Here is a 16,385-nt window from a genome sequence, read left to right on the forward strand (position 1 = left end):
GAGAAAGAAAAGGAACAGCATCATGGATTGGCAACACATTTTGTATAGGTATAAAGATAGGCCTTTCTGGAGATTTGTCCTGGATCCTCCAGCTTATCTCCGGACGCTCCGGTTGCCTAGTTACGAGAACTAGCTACCTCGAGCTCCGCCTCCTTCTTCTAGAGTACTCCCCTTTCACCTTTCCTGGTCTCGCGCAGGGGCGGGTAGCCAGGACTCTACAGCCACTCAGAGGCCTCCACCGCAGGACCTCAACCGATGATTGGAGGAGTGCAGTACGGTCGTTTCCTGGGGAACGCCTTACGCGCCTCGAAGTAACGTCTGCACGTCGACGCGGGGCTTTTCTTCAGCCGGGTCCCGCTAACTCGGCTACGGTGTATCTGCGTCTTTGGCCAGGCTGTTTCTTGGCTAAGAGAGCAGTCGTCGCGGACCGGCGCGGTTAGCAGGGCTTAGTGCTCCGACTGGCCGCCTTGACCTCTCTCCCGGCTTTTCCTTCCGACTTATCCACTTTAGGGGCGTCTCGGAGTGGCGGAGGCCCCCGGGGAAGAGCGGGGTGCCGGTGTCCGCTCCGGGCTCGGATGGGAAGTGGCGGGAGGAGCGACCCGGGATGTTCAGTCTGATGGCCAGTTGCTGCGGTTGGTTCAAGCGGTGGCGGGAGCCCGTCAGGTAGGCTGGAGCCAGCTGTCCCGGCGGTCCTAGGGGTTGGGGATGGCTGCGCCCCAGGGGCGGGGCGCCGCCTGTTCCCCGCGCCTGCAAGAGTCTGTCCCAGGCCGCAAGGGATGCTTTCATTCCCAGGGTGTCCCGGGAGGGAGAGATTGGAGGATGTAGCGTTTCTGTCTGGTCCACTTTACGTTACGATTGACGGTGCTTATCGTTGTTATATTTTAAATAGGTTTGAATTTGTTAAAAAGTGTGTGTGTGTGTGTGTGTGTGGAATTGAAAACTATCCGTTGTGTGTTTTTCTTCTGAAGCTTTTGTACTGGAAGTTCTTTTAACAAGAGGGGGACATGGAATATAGTTTTCATAATATGCGCACATTCCATTCCAACTTACACCTCCACACACCCCCACACAGTTGTATTTGAGCACGTGGGCTTGAAATCTGGCTCCACTACTTAATAATTATATGACTCAACCATTTTGGCCCCACCTTTCTTAAATATTAAACGAGAGTGATAATACTCTGTGCTTTAGAAATATTGTATTCAATGAGAACAAGTGATGGATAGTGTTTTCTTAACTGTAATGTAGCTTCCAATTTTCATACGGTCTCTAGTAAAACATTTTAATTGAAAGGGTCCACTTTTTAACATTTCATTTTGCAATGCTAGAAGTGTTAATAATTAGCACCTGTTACTTGATATTCATTCATTCAACAAATATTTATTAAGACAGTACCTTGTGCCAGGTGCTGTCTTAGGAAATAATCAGTGAAATTGATGCTTTTGAAACTGAGGCCTAACCTGTAAAGAAACCTCGTGTTTGTTATATAAATAATGTTGACTTTTCATAGTTCTAGTCTGGAATTGGGCCAAGGATAAGATAAAGCAAAGTTTTTTGTTTTTTTTTTTTCTTAATTGTTAACATTTTAAGTATATTTGCCAAGAGAATGAACTGTCCTTTAAAGAATGAATCTGAAAAGCTACACTGACACATTATAATGGAAAATACATGTCTAGGTTGGAAAAAAAGTAACTTTAAATGAAACTAAAGATTCGTCCTGATTATTAGCTCTTAACTGAATTTGAATGTTTTAAATATAAGTGGTAAGATCAACTCTGTAAGTCAAAGATGGGCTGGATTTGGTGGCTCACGCCTGTAATCCCAGCACTTTGGGAGGCCGAGGCTGTTGGATCTTTGGAGCTCTGGGATTCGAGACCAGCCTGGGGAATATGGCGAAACCCCGTTTCTACAATAAAATAAACGGCGCGGTGACGCGCACCTGTAGTCCCAGCTACTCTGGAGGCTGAGTCAGTAGGATCACTTGAGCCCGGGAGGCGGAGGTTGCAGTGAGCCGGTATCGCTCCACTGCCTGGGTGACACAGTGCAACCCTGTCTCAAAAAAAAAAAAAAAAAAAAAAAAAAAAGAAAGGTCAAAGAGTGGTTTTAGGTGTATAGATTCTGATTTTTTTTTTTTAAATTATATTCTGGTCTAATTTCAAAGTATCTGCTAAGACTTGAGGGTCATTCATAATAGTTGGCGCCTCATTTTCTATCGTGTCTGCTTTTAAGAAATGTATTTGGTTTCTATTGAAGGCATATAACTTACGTTCTTTTATCTAAGAACAGTGAAAACGTGTAATTCGAAGGAGTGTTCAATTTAATTCATCATTCTTAGTCTTTGCTTTCCTTAGCAGCTTTTGTGTATATACGCTCTGGAATGATTTGTTTAAAGAAAAGACAGAGTTCAGAGAAAGGAGAATGTATTGATTTCCAAGTAGAACAGATAATTGAATTTTCTTAATAAAGCATTAGTAAAATTTAGCGGCATAACCCAGATTGTATTTTCTTCTTTAGTAAGTACCATCTAAATTTGTCCTGTCCGGTAGGGTAACAACGAGCTACATGTGGCTGTTGAGCGTTTGAAATGTGGCTAGTCTGAATTGAGATGTTTAATACATAGTGCGCTTTGAAAGATTTATTATGCAAAAAAGTCAGCATCTTATCAGTCTGTTAAAAGTTTGATTACATGTTGAAATGATAACTTTTGCATATGTTAGATTAGATAATATATTAGAATTAACCTTTTTTTACTTTTTTAAAAATGAGATTACTAGAGAATTTCAATGTATATGTGGCTTATATTACATTTCTTCTGGACCTTACTGTTCTAGATCATAGTGTAATATAAAGGACGTAGGTAAACGTCTCAATTTGGATAACTGTCAAAGGATTTGAAAACAAGTTGGATTACACCTATCTTCTAAGTCCTCTTGTTCAATGCCTGATTTATAACAGTGGCTGAATAAATATTTGCCAAATATTGTATGTAGTTTGATTTTTCTTAGTAATAGTCATCCTTAAGCAAATAACATTAGCAAGTAGTTCCATTTATTTTACTGGAATAAATGAGAGGTGAGCAAGCTAATTTTAAAAACAAAATTTTGTGCTTTTATGGTATTCTCTATTTTTTCAACAGAAATTGCCTGTTTGATTATTATGTATTTGTTTTCTGTAGAATTTCTTATTAAGATTCCTCTTCATGTTTATATTTTATGAAGATATCCTGACAAATGTGAGGAGTGAATTTGTAAAAGAGATGATGATGGTTATTAATACATTATATTTGAGATTACTTTGCAGATCTGTTTAATATATTCTGTACCCATTGTATTTACCCACCGCTCCTCACTTAGATTCTCTCCTAGTGAGCATATTATTCCAGACATTGGAATCAGGGATTAGATTTGTGTGATAAGGACAAGGCAGGAGTCAGAGATCAAGTGTTAAGGCACCAGTCTAGGTCAGGAGTCAAGATCTTATAAAAGTTTAATGCTTGATCCCCCTTAGTGGAGTACCGAACCCCACTTATTTGGGGTTTGGTATGGCCCCATTCATGAATTTTGGTTCAGTTTGGTATGGCTCCATTCATGAATCAATGAATGTGGAAATAAACTCTTGAAACTTTTATTGTTCCTAAGTTTGTCTTTTAAAAATATGTTACCAAATTCCTCCTCAGAAAGGATTAAAAAAATAAAATAAAACACCGTTTCTACTCCTACCAACAGGGCATTGGAGTGCCTTTTTCACTGAGAAAATCAGGAGTCATCAGTTTTTCATCTTCTTCAGGTTACAGGGGAAACTGCTTTCCGCTTTAAGTTTCTGTTTTTTGTTGTTGTTGTTGTTGTTGTTTTTGATTATTAGGAAGATTAGCTTTTTTTTCCTTGAACATTTGTGTTTTTCTCAGCAATTGTCCATTGGATTCCTGTTATGTTTTTTCTATTGGGGCAGGTGTGTTTTCCTACTGAATTTTTAAAAAGAAATTTTAAGTGTTTATCATAGCTACTGTTTCTCTGTAGTACAATTGGCACTTAAACAACACAGGGTTTAGGGGCACTGAACCCCGCCTTGCCAGCACAGTCAGAAATCCACGTATAACTTTTGACTTCCCAAAAACTTAATTACTAATAGCCTCCTGTTGACTAGAAACCTTACTGATAACGTGAATAGTCAGTTACCACAGATTTTTTATGTTATATGTATAATTTATTGTTATCTTAAAGTTAGAGGAAAGGAAATGTTAAGAAAATCATAAGGGACTGGGCGCGGTGGCTCAGGCCTGTAATCCCAGCACTTTGGGAGGCCGAAGTGGGTGGATTACTTGAGGTCAAGAGTTCAAGACTAGCCTGGCCAACATGGTAGAAACCCTGTCTCTATTAAAAATACAAAAATTAGCTGGGCGCGGTGGCGGGTGCCTGTAAATACCAGCTACTCGGTAGGCTGAGGCAGGAGAATCACTTGAACCTGGGAGATGGAGGTTGCAATGAGCCGAGATCGTGCCACTGCACTCCAGCCTGGGCGACAGAGCAAGACTGTCTCAAAAAAAAAAAAAAAAAAAAAAAATATATATATATATATATATGGAAGAAAAAATGTATTAACTATTAAGTAGAAGCGGATCATCATAAAAGTCTCCATCCTTATCCTCTTCCCTTTGAGTAGCCTGAGGAGAAAGAGGAAGAGGGGTTGGTCTTACTGTCTCAGGGATTGCAGAGGCAGAAGAGGTGGACATGGAGGCTAGGGGGGCAGAGGCAGGAGAGGAAGGCACACGTGTAACTTTCATTAAACAAAAATTCGTGTATAAGTAGAACTGTGCAGTTCAAACGTGTGTTGTTCAAGGGTCAGTTGTATAATATTGCAAGTATTTTCTTTCCATTTGTTATATTTTCAAATTTTTGTGATTTTTGTATATAAACATTTAAAATTTTTGAATTCAGGCTGGGTGTGGTGGCTCACACATGCAATCCTAGTGCTTTGGGAAGATTGCTTGAGCCTAGGAGTTTGAAATCAGCTTGGGCAATATAGTGAGACCCCATCCCTACAAAACAATTTTTAAAAAATTAGCCATACGTAGTGGCATGTGCCTGTAGTCCGAGCTACTTGGGGGGCTGAGGCAGGAGGATGGCTTGAGCCCCAGAGGTGGAGGCTGCAGTGAGCCAAGGTTGCCCCACTGTAGCCTAGCCTGGGCGAAAAAGTGAAACCCTGTCTCAATCAATCAATCAATCAATAAGACTAAATAAAAATTTTAAATTCAGATATATTACTTTTTCAGTGTAATGTTTAGAAAGTTCATCAGCATTCCAATATTACATTCACATATACTTTTTTCTAGTACTTTTATATTTTAATTTTTAACATTAAAAAATTTTAATCTGCTGCAATTTATTTAGCCTATAGGGAACAGCCTTCATCCTGAGTACAGGACACAAGGTCTGTGAAGCTATGATGCTCAGTAAATCTCTGGGCCTTCAGCAGATTCTAACCCTTACACATTCTCATCTACACATTTTGAGCTCCTGTTATTTGTAACATAGCATCTAGGTGATGAAATATTGCGTGTAAAATACAATGATTGAATATGCAAGAGTTGAAAGATGATTTTTAAGATTTTTAACAAGAATCAGGAAAGAGGATTTTAGAAGGGGTGTAATTTTACCTGGGTCTTGAAGAAATTTATGCAACAAATTTTGCATACAAATTTTGGCAACAAAATTCTTTGTTTATATAAAAATATACATGTTATATAACTCCTTATATATTATTTATATATAAAATGAAAAATATTTTTACTGTTATTTAATCAAAAGGAAGATATAATAAGTACCATATGCCTGCCAGGTTTTATAAATTTTAATCTTTAGTCATCATATTTCAATTTTAATAAGTAGGTAACAAATCCTTGAAACTTCCTGCCCCCTATTCATCTCCTCCCTTTCTTCCACAGAGTTAACCTTTAATTGGAACTGATTTCTTGTCCATCTATGTTTTTTCAGCATCACAATACAACCTATCAAAGCTTTACTTCAAATTTATTAGTAAATTGTTGTTTGCTGTGGCCAAGTCTAAAATAAGATATTCAAATGTTACAGTACACAACGTTTCTAGTGGTGTTTGTCCTCTTTGCTATGAACTTTTTCATTGAGGGAATACTTAACTCCCTAATACCATCATTCTTGGCCTAAATAAATATAACTATAAATCTAGACCATTTATAGAAATTGCTGAGTTCTTAATTTTCTAATTAACCTGTACATACAGATTAGCGAGGATTATCTATTGTACTGTATGCTGAACTGGAATATTTTACATCTCTTTTTATCCCTCTAGTTCTAATTGATTATGCATAGTAAGAATTTTAGAATTTTAAGATAGAAAAGGACCTAGAGACACTCTTATTTTACCCTCTTATATTTTAGAGATGAAAAAATGGATGCTAAGAATTTGACTTGATCAAGGCTTTAAAGCAGGCTGTGAACCCAAGTTTGGCCTTCTCACTATTTATTCATACTCAATAAATTTAGATAATGATTTTGCTATAATATGGGGTTCTAGATCTGAATCGAAATGTCAGAAAATAGCGTATTTCTGCAGTAAAATCACACTTTTTTCAATACATTTTTTCATTCTATCAATTTGTCGTATAGTGATTCTTTAAAATTCTCACATATGTATCACAAAACCCTGTTCTGAAGTCTTTTTTGTATATGTATTTGTTACTTTTAGAATTTATATGTTAATGTTAAAATTTAGAACTTGCTCCATGTATTTTTAAATGTTTTAGATAATAGAGTTTCGATGTGTCAAACTTTGATTTTAGTGTTTTTAGTGAAATATTTTCTTTGACTTGCAGAATATTTTTGAAGTTAAAAAACAGCTTTTATGGGCCAGGCATGGTGGCTCGTACCTGTAATCCCTGCACTTTGGGAGGCCATGGTGGATGGATCACTTGAGGTCAGGAGTTCGAGAGGAGCCTGGCCAACATAGTGAAACCCCGTCTCTACTAAAAATACAAAAAATTAGCCAGGCATAGTGGTAGGCTCCTGTAATCCCAGCTACTTGGGAGGCTGAGGCAGGAGAATTGCTTGCACCCAGGGGGCAGAGGTTGCAGTGAGTCGAGATCTCGCCACTGCACCCTCCAGCGTGAGTGACAGAACGAGACTCCATCCCCCACCAAAAAAAGGAATAGCTTTTATGTAATTAACATATTGAAAGTCTTATCTTCCTTAGTTAAAAGATGAGGAAGTTTAGATTTGTAGATGTTCAAATGATTGCCATAATGTCGTTCAGGAAAGGGTCTCATTCTATTGCCTAGTCTGGAGTGCAGGGGGTCTCGCTCTATTGCCTAGTCTGGAGTGCAGAGGAGTGATCACTGCTCACTGCAGCCCTGACTGCCCCGGCTCAAGTGATCCTCCCACTTCAGCCTCCCAAGTAACTGGGAGGTACGTGCCACCATGCCTGGCTAATTTTTTTTTTTTTATTTGTAGAGAAAAGGTCTCACCATGTTGCCCAGGCATGTCTCAATCTCCTGGGCTCAAGTAATTCTCTCACCTTGGCCACCCAAAGTGCTGGGATTATAGGCGTGAGCCACGGTGCCCGGCCTCTTTTTAAAATAGTTATAGTGATGTTCCAACTTAACATTTGGAGGCAAATTTTTCTTAAGAGGATTATCAAGAGCCAGTATCTACAAGTGTTTGATAAGCTGTACACGTTCTACCAATTCACAGTTTAATACCATGTACACGATACACCCAAATTTTCAATCTTTCTCAGCACATTAACACAGTTATCAGGAAAACAGGACTTCTGTTACAGTGTACACAGTTCCGACAGGGAGAGCCACGATCAAGGAGTGGTTTTCTTTAGGAAACAATTCTGTGAAAAAAAACATGGGAATAGGAGTAATTTAAAATGTTCAAGACCTTAAATGCAGGATTCTGACTCTGTATTGCCATTTAGTATATTTTGTATTACAATATATAAAAACTCAGCCCTAATCTATGGAATGTTAAGCTGACGTCCCGGACACTCAGAACTTGCTGTAATTCAGTATCCCATACTATTTTCTGATTTCATGAAAAATAAACAACCAGAGAATTATTTCACCTCCTGAAAAAACTTAACAATGGAATGAGGTGGGATTTCCTGCTTCTCAAAATTGTTTCTAGAGCTACTAAAAAACTTGCACTTACAAAACAGTTGATAAAAATACCCTGGATTGTACAAGAAGGGAGACAGGGACTACAGATAAGACATGGTATATTATATTAATCAGACTTGGCTTCTTTCTCTCCTGCTTCATCAGAGGTTGGAGTCTCCTCGGTTTTAGTTTCTTCGTTTTCTGCAGGTAAATCTTCTTTAGTTTCTTGGTTAGCCACTTTGACCTATTTTCGCTTTTTCCCTTTTGTTTGCATTTTTTTTTTTTTAATCTAAAGATTTATCCTTTCCTGATGCCTCTTTGGCTTCGTTTCCACTTTTGCAGGAGCAGGTTTAGCTGACAAGTACACAGATCTCCTCTTGGGCTCTTCCTTCGCCACCCCTTCGGCTGAACTGACCTTCCTCTTGGGCATCTTGGCGGCGGGAAGGGCGCTTGCTGGGCACCTGTGGGCCACGGCGCTGAGAGCCTTCGCGAAGCTGGGCTGCCTGGCTACTGGCACTCCTCCCGCCGCCTGAGCTGCTGAGACCCCTATTTCAGTTTTGAAAGTCTTTCTGTTAATTAGTACTTAGAAACCATGAGCATGTAAGCTTTTTTCAGAAAACTTCAACCAATTTGATGTATGTGGATTTAATAACATTCTTTAATATGAGCTATTTTGATGTGAAGATTTGTATAAATTAACTTCATTATAGTACTTTCTCAATCTAATGTATTTTAATTTTACTTATTATTTACTCAGCAAATGGGGGTCAGAAAATGTTTGTTGTTTCTTTCAGTAGAGAAGCCTACTGTGTGCCCAGCACATTTGATACAGGTGCTACAGAGCTGATTAAGGGAAGTTCTGGTAGAGGAGCCTGTATAAAAAGTAGCCGGGGATGGTTGTGAAGGGCTGGGGGAATACCTGGCATAGAAGGAATCCTTGGCATGGCAGGCCTCCCAGGAGTGGCAGAAGTGGGGGCTGCCAAATTGAGACTTGATTTTCTATAAGGATTTTAAGCAGAAAAATGCTGTGGTTAGATTTTTTTTTTTTTTTTTTTTTTTTTTAAACAGCCTCACGCTGTCACCCAGGCTAGAGTGCAGTGACATCATCCCAACTCATTGCAGCCTGTCTTATTTAATTTTCATTACATCCCTTTAGAATGGCTATTGTTATTATCCTATTTTATTGATGAAATTCTGAGAAGTAATGTGTCGTATAGCCTAGAAACGGCAAATCTGGCACTTGAACTCAGGTCTCTAACACCAAGTTTGTTGCTACATTTCAGAGTACCCATAATTCCTCTTATGTTACTTATTACTAGTATAGCATACTGTAAATCCTATAATACTTCAGAGTTCTTTGTATCTCAGCCTTTCTAGTAATCAAAGACCTAGGGATGACTATAATATTAGGAATGAGGTGATCACTTTCAACTTCTGGAAAGGTTCCATCATTAATTATTTGATAATACAGTTTATTTCTTTTTTTGTTTGTTTGTTTGTTTTTGAGACGAAGTCTTGCTCTGTTGCCCAGGCTGGAGTGTAATGGTGCGATCTCAACTCACTGCAACCTCCACCTCCTGGGTTCAAGTGATTCTCCTGTCTCAGCCTTCTGAGTAGCTGTGATTGCGGGTGTGCACCACCAGGCCTGGCTAATTTTTTTTTTTTTTTTTTTTTTTTTAGTAGAGATGGGGTTTCACCATGTTGGCCAGGCTAGTCTCAAACTCCTGACCTCAAGTAATCCACCTGCATCGGCATCCCAAAGTGCTGAGATTACAGGTGTGAGCCACTGTGCCTGGCCCAGTTTGATTATCTCTTAGCTGAAATGTTTGGGACCTAAGATTTATCAAATTTTTTTTTTTATTTTGGAACATTTGCATATATATATATAAAACGAAGTATCTTGGGAATGGCCTCCAAGCCTAAACACAAATTTCATTTATGTTGTATATGCAATAGTCTGAAGGTAATTTTGTAAAATATTTTAAGTAATTTTGTACACATAACAAAGTTTCGATTGCCACCTGTCACATGAAGTCAGATGTGGAATTTTCCACTGTGGCGTCATACTGGTGTTTAAAAAGTTTAGGATTTTGGAGCATTTCAGATTCCAGATTTTTGGACTAGGGATGCTCATTTACTGGTTCCTGAAGTAGAAGTATGTCAAGTTCCCTTTAGACTCACTACTTATTGAGTTGTGACTATGTTCTTCTTTTGTTTGAGGCTGCTATACTGAGATGTCCTCTTAACCCCTTGTTTATCAATTCATAACGTGAGTGGTATTTTCTCGTGCAGTGTTCTCATTCTGGAATCCCTTCATCTTCCTTCTGTTTTCACCTTTTCCTTGCTTGGCTAACTTCTCACTTTAAGAACTTAGGTTAGGCATTACCTTAAGAAGCTTCTCTGACCTTCTGCCCTAACTTTGGGCTGGATAAAGTCCCCTTGTTGTGTATTCCTTTATCATCTTACATATATAGCTAAAGATGTTAAACTTTCGTAGTGTCAGAATGTATTTGTATTTATGTTTTAGTCACTCTCACTAGAGGTTGAGCACTTCAGAACAGAAATGATGTCTGAGGCATTTTTGTATCCACAATGCTTAATGTGCTTTAATTGTATTACCATCTGACCAAATGATTAAATGATTGATTTTATTGCTAGTGTCAACTTTTGTAGACACTGTAAACCTAAGAGCACTGTATATTATTTTTTCAATTTGAAGGGCTAATGTATTTGATCAGATAATCATCAGACTAAGAGATATTGGCAATCTTTCATCTTTCTGTTGTCATACAGCACCACAGCCAAACTGTTCCCAATAATAATTTACCATATTTTTGTATGTATGTATGCATGCATGTATGAATGAATTAATGAATGAATGACAGGGTCTCATCCTGTTGCCCACGCTTCAATGCAGTGGTGCAGTCATGGCTCACTGCAGCTTCAATGGGCTCAAGTGATCCTCCCACCTCAGCCTTCCAAGTAGCCAGGACTGTAGGCACACATCACCATTCCCAGCTAATTTTTTAAAAAGCTTGTTGTAGGGACACAGTCTCATTATGTTGCCCAAGCTGGTCTTGGGCTTAAGTGATCCTCCTGCTTTGGCCTCCCAGAGTGCTGGGACTACAGGTGTGAGCCACCGTGCCCGTCCAATTTATCATGTTTTAAAAAGCTGTAGCTACGTGTACATTTTAACATAGGTTAAATAAATTATACCTCTTTATAGAAGCCTGAGTTTTAGGTGAATGTTAACCTTTTAATCACATTCTGTCCTGAAAGTATAAATTTAATCCTTCGTTATCAGGCTTTGCAGTAATTCATGCTGTGATTTTTATTTGTACTGCTTATTAGTTATGTTTATTCAGTAATGCTTTAATTCCCTAAAACATTTAATTAAAGCCTTTTCCAGGAATAGGGCATAATCTTAAAAATTAACTAGTTGTAAAGGTAGTCAAAGTGAAAATAGAAATAGAATTATTTTATGCCAGTCTCAACACTATTATAATTCTCTAAAGTGATTTTCTTCTTTGAAGGACATTTTTGTTTGTTTGAGCCTAATAGCCTATAAATAAAGACAGACTCTTAAGGTAAAAGCTGATTTTCTTGGTGGCCTTAGGAACAGTGTTTCAAAATGCACAGTATATATGTATTTAGATGTTTGCTTTTTTAAAAAACTGAAATCTTGACAAGAATGGAGAAAAACGTGAGATGCTCTATGTAATGGAGAACAAGGAGTTATTTTTCATGAAATGGTGTATCAGGGAATTTTTACTTTGACTTGTAAGGGATGTGAAAAGATTTCGTGATGTTTCCAGGAACTGCCAACTCAGTTGATGCTTATTTGTTTATTTGTGGTATTGTCTTCTCTGACTTCCAGAGTGGGCTCTGTGGTCTGCTGTCTATCCTTATGACTGCCCACTGCTTCTCCTAATTTATAACAGTTATCTCATGTTACTGTAATTACCTCTCCAGTGCCTTTTTTCTTTCTAGGCTCTAAGGTTTATGAGGCCTAATAATTGTGGATATTTGTTTGCTGCTATGTAAGGGGTGCTTAATATTTATGGAATAAATGATGTAAACTAGTAGAAAACAGGGATTTATTCCCCAAAAGTAATTGCTTTGGTTCATGGCAATGTTTAAAGCACTGTAGATCTTGAAATGCATTGTATACATAAAGAACAATTGAGTTAGCTTTAATATTAGCGTTACTTTAGTCCAATTCATTGTATCTCTAGTAACTTGAATTATCTAAAATATTTATTTTATCATTTAATTTTAATTTTATTTATTTTATTTTTTGAGACAGCATCTCACTCTGTTGCCCAGGCTGGAGTACAAGTGGTACGATCTCGTCTCACTGCAACCCCTGCCTCCCGGGTTTAAGCAATTCTCACAGCTTAGCTTCCCAGGTAGCTGGGACTACAGGCATGTACTGCCAGCCTGGCTAATTTTTGTGTTTTTTTTTTTTTTCTTTTTTTGTAGTGATGGGATTTCGCCGTGTTGTCCAGGCTGGTCTCGAACTCTTGAGCTCAAGTAATCTGCCCTCCTCAGCCTCCCAAAGTGCTGAGATTACAGGAATGAACCTACAGGCCTGACCTGGCTTGTTTTATTTTATTTTATTATTTTATTTTATTTTTGAGGTGCAGTCTTGCTCTGTTGCCCAGACTGGAGTGCAGGGGCGTGATCTCGGCTCATTGCAACCTCTGCCTCCTGTGTTCAAGCGATTCTCCAGCCTCAGCCTTCTGAGTAGCTGGGATTACAGGTGTGTGCCACCATGCCCAGCTAATCTTTGTGTTTTTAGTAGAGATGGGGCTTCGCCATGTTGCTCAGGCTGGTCTCGAACTCCTGAACTCAAAGTGATCTGCCCACCTTAGCCTCCCATAGTGCTGGGATTACAGGAATGAGCCACCACACCTGGCCTGTTTTATTTTTGAGACAGGGTCTTGCTCTGTTGCCCAGGCTTCAGTACAGTGACACAATCATGGCTCACTACAGCCTTGACCTGCCAGGCTCAAGGAGTCCTCCTGCCTCAGCCTCTGGAGTGGCTCAGACTACAGAAATATGCCTCCATGCTTTGCTAAGTTACTCATTTTAAATGCTATGTTATCCATCTTCTCTGAATAGTCATTTACTATATTTGGTTTTGGAAGTTATTTTGTACTTAAATCTTGTTCTTTGATATTTGATAGTTCTATGAGTTATTTAATTCATAATTATGAATTCAAACAAAATAATAAAATTATATTCTTAATATCTTACAGCTTCCTTAAGAAGCAAATTCATATTTTTCATAGTTGATAATGCAGGTACATTTCCAGATGGATAGAGGTTCCTGGACCTTGCCTACTACCTCTTCTCCATAAATCTATAATCTGCTGTGGGTCTTTGTGGCATTCCCACTGGCTTTGCCACCAGCCAATTGAGAATAGGGCCCTGGAGTGCTGCTTATTGTGATTTACCTTATTCTCGCACTGAGTCAAGTATAGACACAGCTTCTGTTTATTTCCCATGCTAGGTATGGGATGGTTGAAACATCTAGAGAAGATAAAAGCTCCTAGATAACAAAGGAAATTAATATGGAATTCATTTTACTCATAGTAGAAGTCAGAATCCTCACAATGGCATATAGGCTTACATGAACTGGTCCCTGATGTGTCTCTGACTTCCTGTCTTCCTATTCTGCTCCTTTCTCACTTGGTTTCATCACAGTGGCTTCCTTGCCGATTCTTGGACCTTCCTGCATTTCTGTACCTAAGGGTCTTTGCACCAGCTATTCTCTCTTGCCCCGAATATATGCATGACCCCATCCTTCAAGTCCTTGCTCAGATTTTTACCTTCTGAATGAGGTCTGCCTTGACCACCCTATGTAAACCTGCCTCCTCTTCCCACCCCCAGCCTTGATCCCTTGTACCCTGCTCTACTCTATTTTTTTTCCCATAGTACTTAATCACCTTCTACACTTTATTATTTATCGTATTATTACTGGCTGTCTTTTGTCACTAAAATGTAAGCTTAACAAGGAAGAATTTCTTTATCTGTTTTTGTTTTATTATGGTGGTGGTTGCTGTAATAAACAAGTGTATCTCAAATACCTAGAACACTGGTGTCTGGTATATAGAAGATGGTCAGTGATTATTTATTTAATAAATTATCAATTTGGCTTTTGCCAGACTAAGTTTGTTGTTTCTCAGCTTGTGACCCATAACTAGCCTGCCTCATACTCTCACCTGTGTCTTCTGTCTTTGTTATATGGCCCCTTCGAGTACACCTGATTTTTTTTTTTCCCCACAAGTCTAAATCCAAGAGAGCAAAGCCTAGAGAAATGAAAGGACACCCTTTACAGCCATCTGAATTCTGTTTTCAACCCTCCGTGGGATGATTGCTAAAGACGAACTATACTCCATAGGAGATTGATCATACCCTATGGTCTAAATATGGCAGCTGTGTTAAGCTGTGGCTTTTTTTCTGTGTATTCCCAAGGCAGTTTTCATTTCCAAATCCATGGTGGTAATGAACTGCCTCACCTCTTATATTGTGCAAAGTTCAACCTAGAACAGAAATGACTATGTAGTGGTAAACGGAATCACCAAGTTAATAGGACTAGGACCAGTATAATAAGTTTGCTCCTTTATACCCATCCCACATATAAGTCCCTACGAATTAGGTGAATTGGGTTCTGGTTCTGAGTCTGTAACTGATTCATTGTGTGACCTTTGACCAGATTACTTAATTTATCTGGATTTATGTTTCTTCAGTTTTTAAGTTGAACTGGGTGTTTTTTTGTTTTTTGTTTTTTTCCTGTGCAGTTTAGCTGTATCATGAGAAATATTTTAAACTTTACAATTGTAGTAACCTTCTCTCAAAATGTTAGCACTTCATAATCATGTTATTATATATAAATTTATATTTGATAAGATGCTACATATTTAAAAACAGTTATGTACTTTCATAAGATAAACAGATTTGTGATAATTTGTTAGCTTTCAATAAACTAGGAAGTTGATTCTTTAGCCATGATAGATAACTCAGAGATTGTCTCCCCACCTTCCTATCTTCCTTCTTTCCCTTATTCTCTGTCCTTTGGATTATCTATTGTACAGTTTTACTTTATTTGCTTAGAGAACAAAAGGATGATCCTTTAAAGGTATTTTTCATGAATTTGCTTGTGAATCTATATTTTATTCATTATTGTACTCCCTAGCATCCAACAGATTTTCTTGTGCTTAATAGGTGCTCCTTAAATGTTAATTGAATTAATGAATTTGCATTTATTTTTCCTCAATACTAAATTAACAAAGAAAGTGATTTTTAAATTTCTATTATTTTAAGAAAGGTGACTCTTTTGATGGTGGGACTTGATAATGCTGGTAAAACCGCAACAGCAAAGGGAATCCAAGGAGGTAAGCTGAAAATATTTATGTGCTTTCTGAACTCTATTAAATTATTCTGAATTATTTATTTATGTTAAGTTGCTTTATTCTTTATTAATTTGGTACAGATACTGTGCACTCCACTACTTTATATTCTTAGTATACTGGTGACTCATGGCAAGTAGGCTCTGGATTAATGGGACCAGACTATTCCCATGTTTCAGATTTGAATACATGCAGAGATGCAGAGACTCCTTGATGCCTTTGATCTGCTAAGAGGGAATAGTGTTTGTATTCTAGACAATAGGAAGGAAAATTCAAGAAGATGAGCTGCCCTGCTTTTAAGAATACCTATCTTCTACTTACATTTTCCTGGCTAGAAGTTAGTCACATGCCTGTGCTTATATGAAAGAGAGGTAGAAGTATAGTTAGGCAGCATAGTTCTCTTTGAATCTCTTGATGCTTTTTTTCAATATGATAAGTAATTTTTATAATTAAGTTATAGATAAGGCCTCTATATCATTAAATGGCTTTATATCATAGATACTGCATCTCATTGAATATTGAATATGTATCATACATACTACATCTCATTGAGTGTATCTCATTGAATGCTGGCTAGTCTTCTTTTTTTTTAATTTTTAATTTATTAGGTGTTTTTTTTGGTAGAGATGGGGTCTCCCTATGTTGCCCAAGCTGGTTTGGAATGCCTAGCCTCAAGCTATTCTTCTGCCTTGGCCTCCAAGAGTGCTGGGATTACAGGCATGAGCCACCACGCCCAGCCCGGCCAGGTAATCTTAATTTAATGCTTTGTGCTACAATATAGCAGTATCTATGCTAGTGACTTTGTTGGGCACCTAGAATGTATCACCAGTCAGGCA

The 16,385-nt window shown here is 38.2% G+C and overlaps 1 protein-coding gene and 1 pseudogene across 4 annotated transcripts in view; one reads left to right on the forward strand and one right to left on the reverse strand.

Annotated features, from left to right (window-relative positions):
- Nucleotides 1-320: 320 nt before the first annotated feature.
- Nucleotides 321-16,385, forward strand: part of ARL13B (ADP ribosylation factor like GTPase 13B) — a 71,077-nt gene continuing 55,012 nt past the window's right edge. For 2 of the 4 annotated variants that reach the window (XM_025376644.1, XM_025376645.1), the window contains exon 1: nucleotides 321-663. Coding sequence is in view for 3 of the 4 variants with exons in the window: in XM_025376645.1 (XP_025232430.1) it covers nucleotides 605-663 (59 nt within the window). In the remaining variant the exon portion in view is untranslated. Of the gene's footprint in view, nucleotides 664-15,463; nucleotides 15,535-16,173; nucleotides 16,296-16,385 lie in introns of all 4 variants that reach the window. The other 2 variants (XM_025376643.1, XM_025376641.1) reach the window with 2 other exon arrangements.
- LOC112618963 lies at nucleotides 8,262-8,564 on the reverse strand (annotated as a pseudogene).

Source organism: Theropithecus gelada, chromosome 2, assembly GCF_003255815.1.
Source record: "Theropithecus gelada isolate Dixy chromosome 2, Tgel_1.0, whole genome shotgun sequence".
NCBI classification, from domain to species: Eukaryota; Metazoa; Chordata; class Mammalia; order Primates; family Cercopithecidae; genus Theropithecus; species Theropithecus gelada.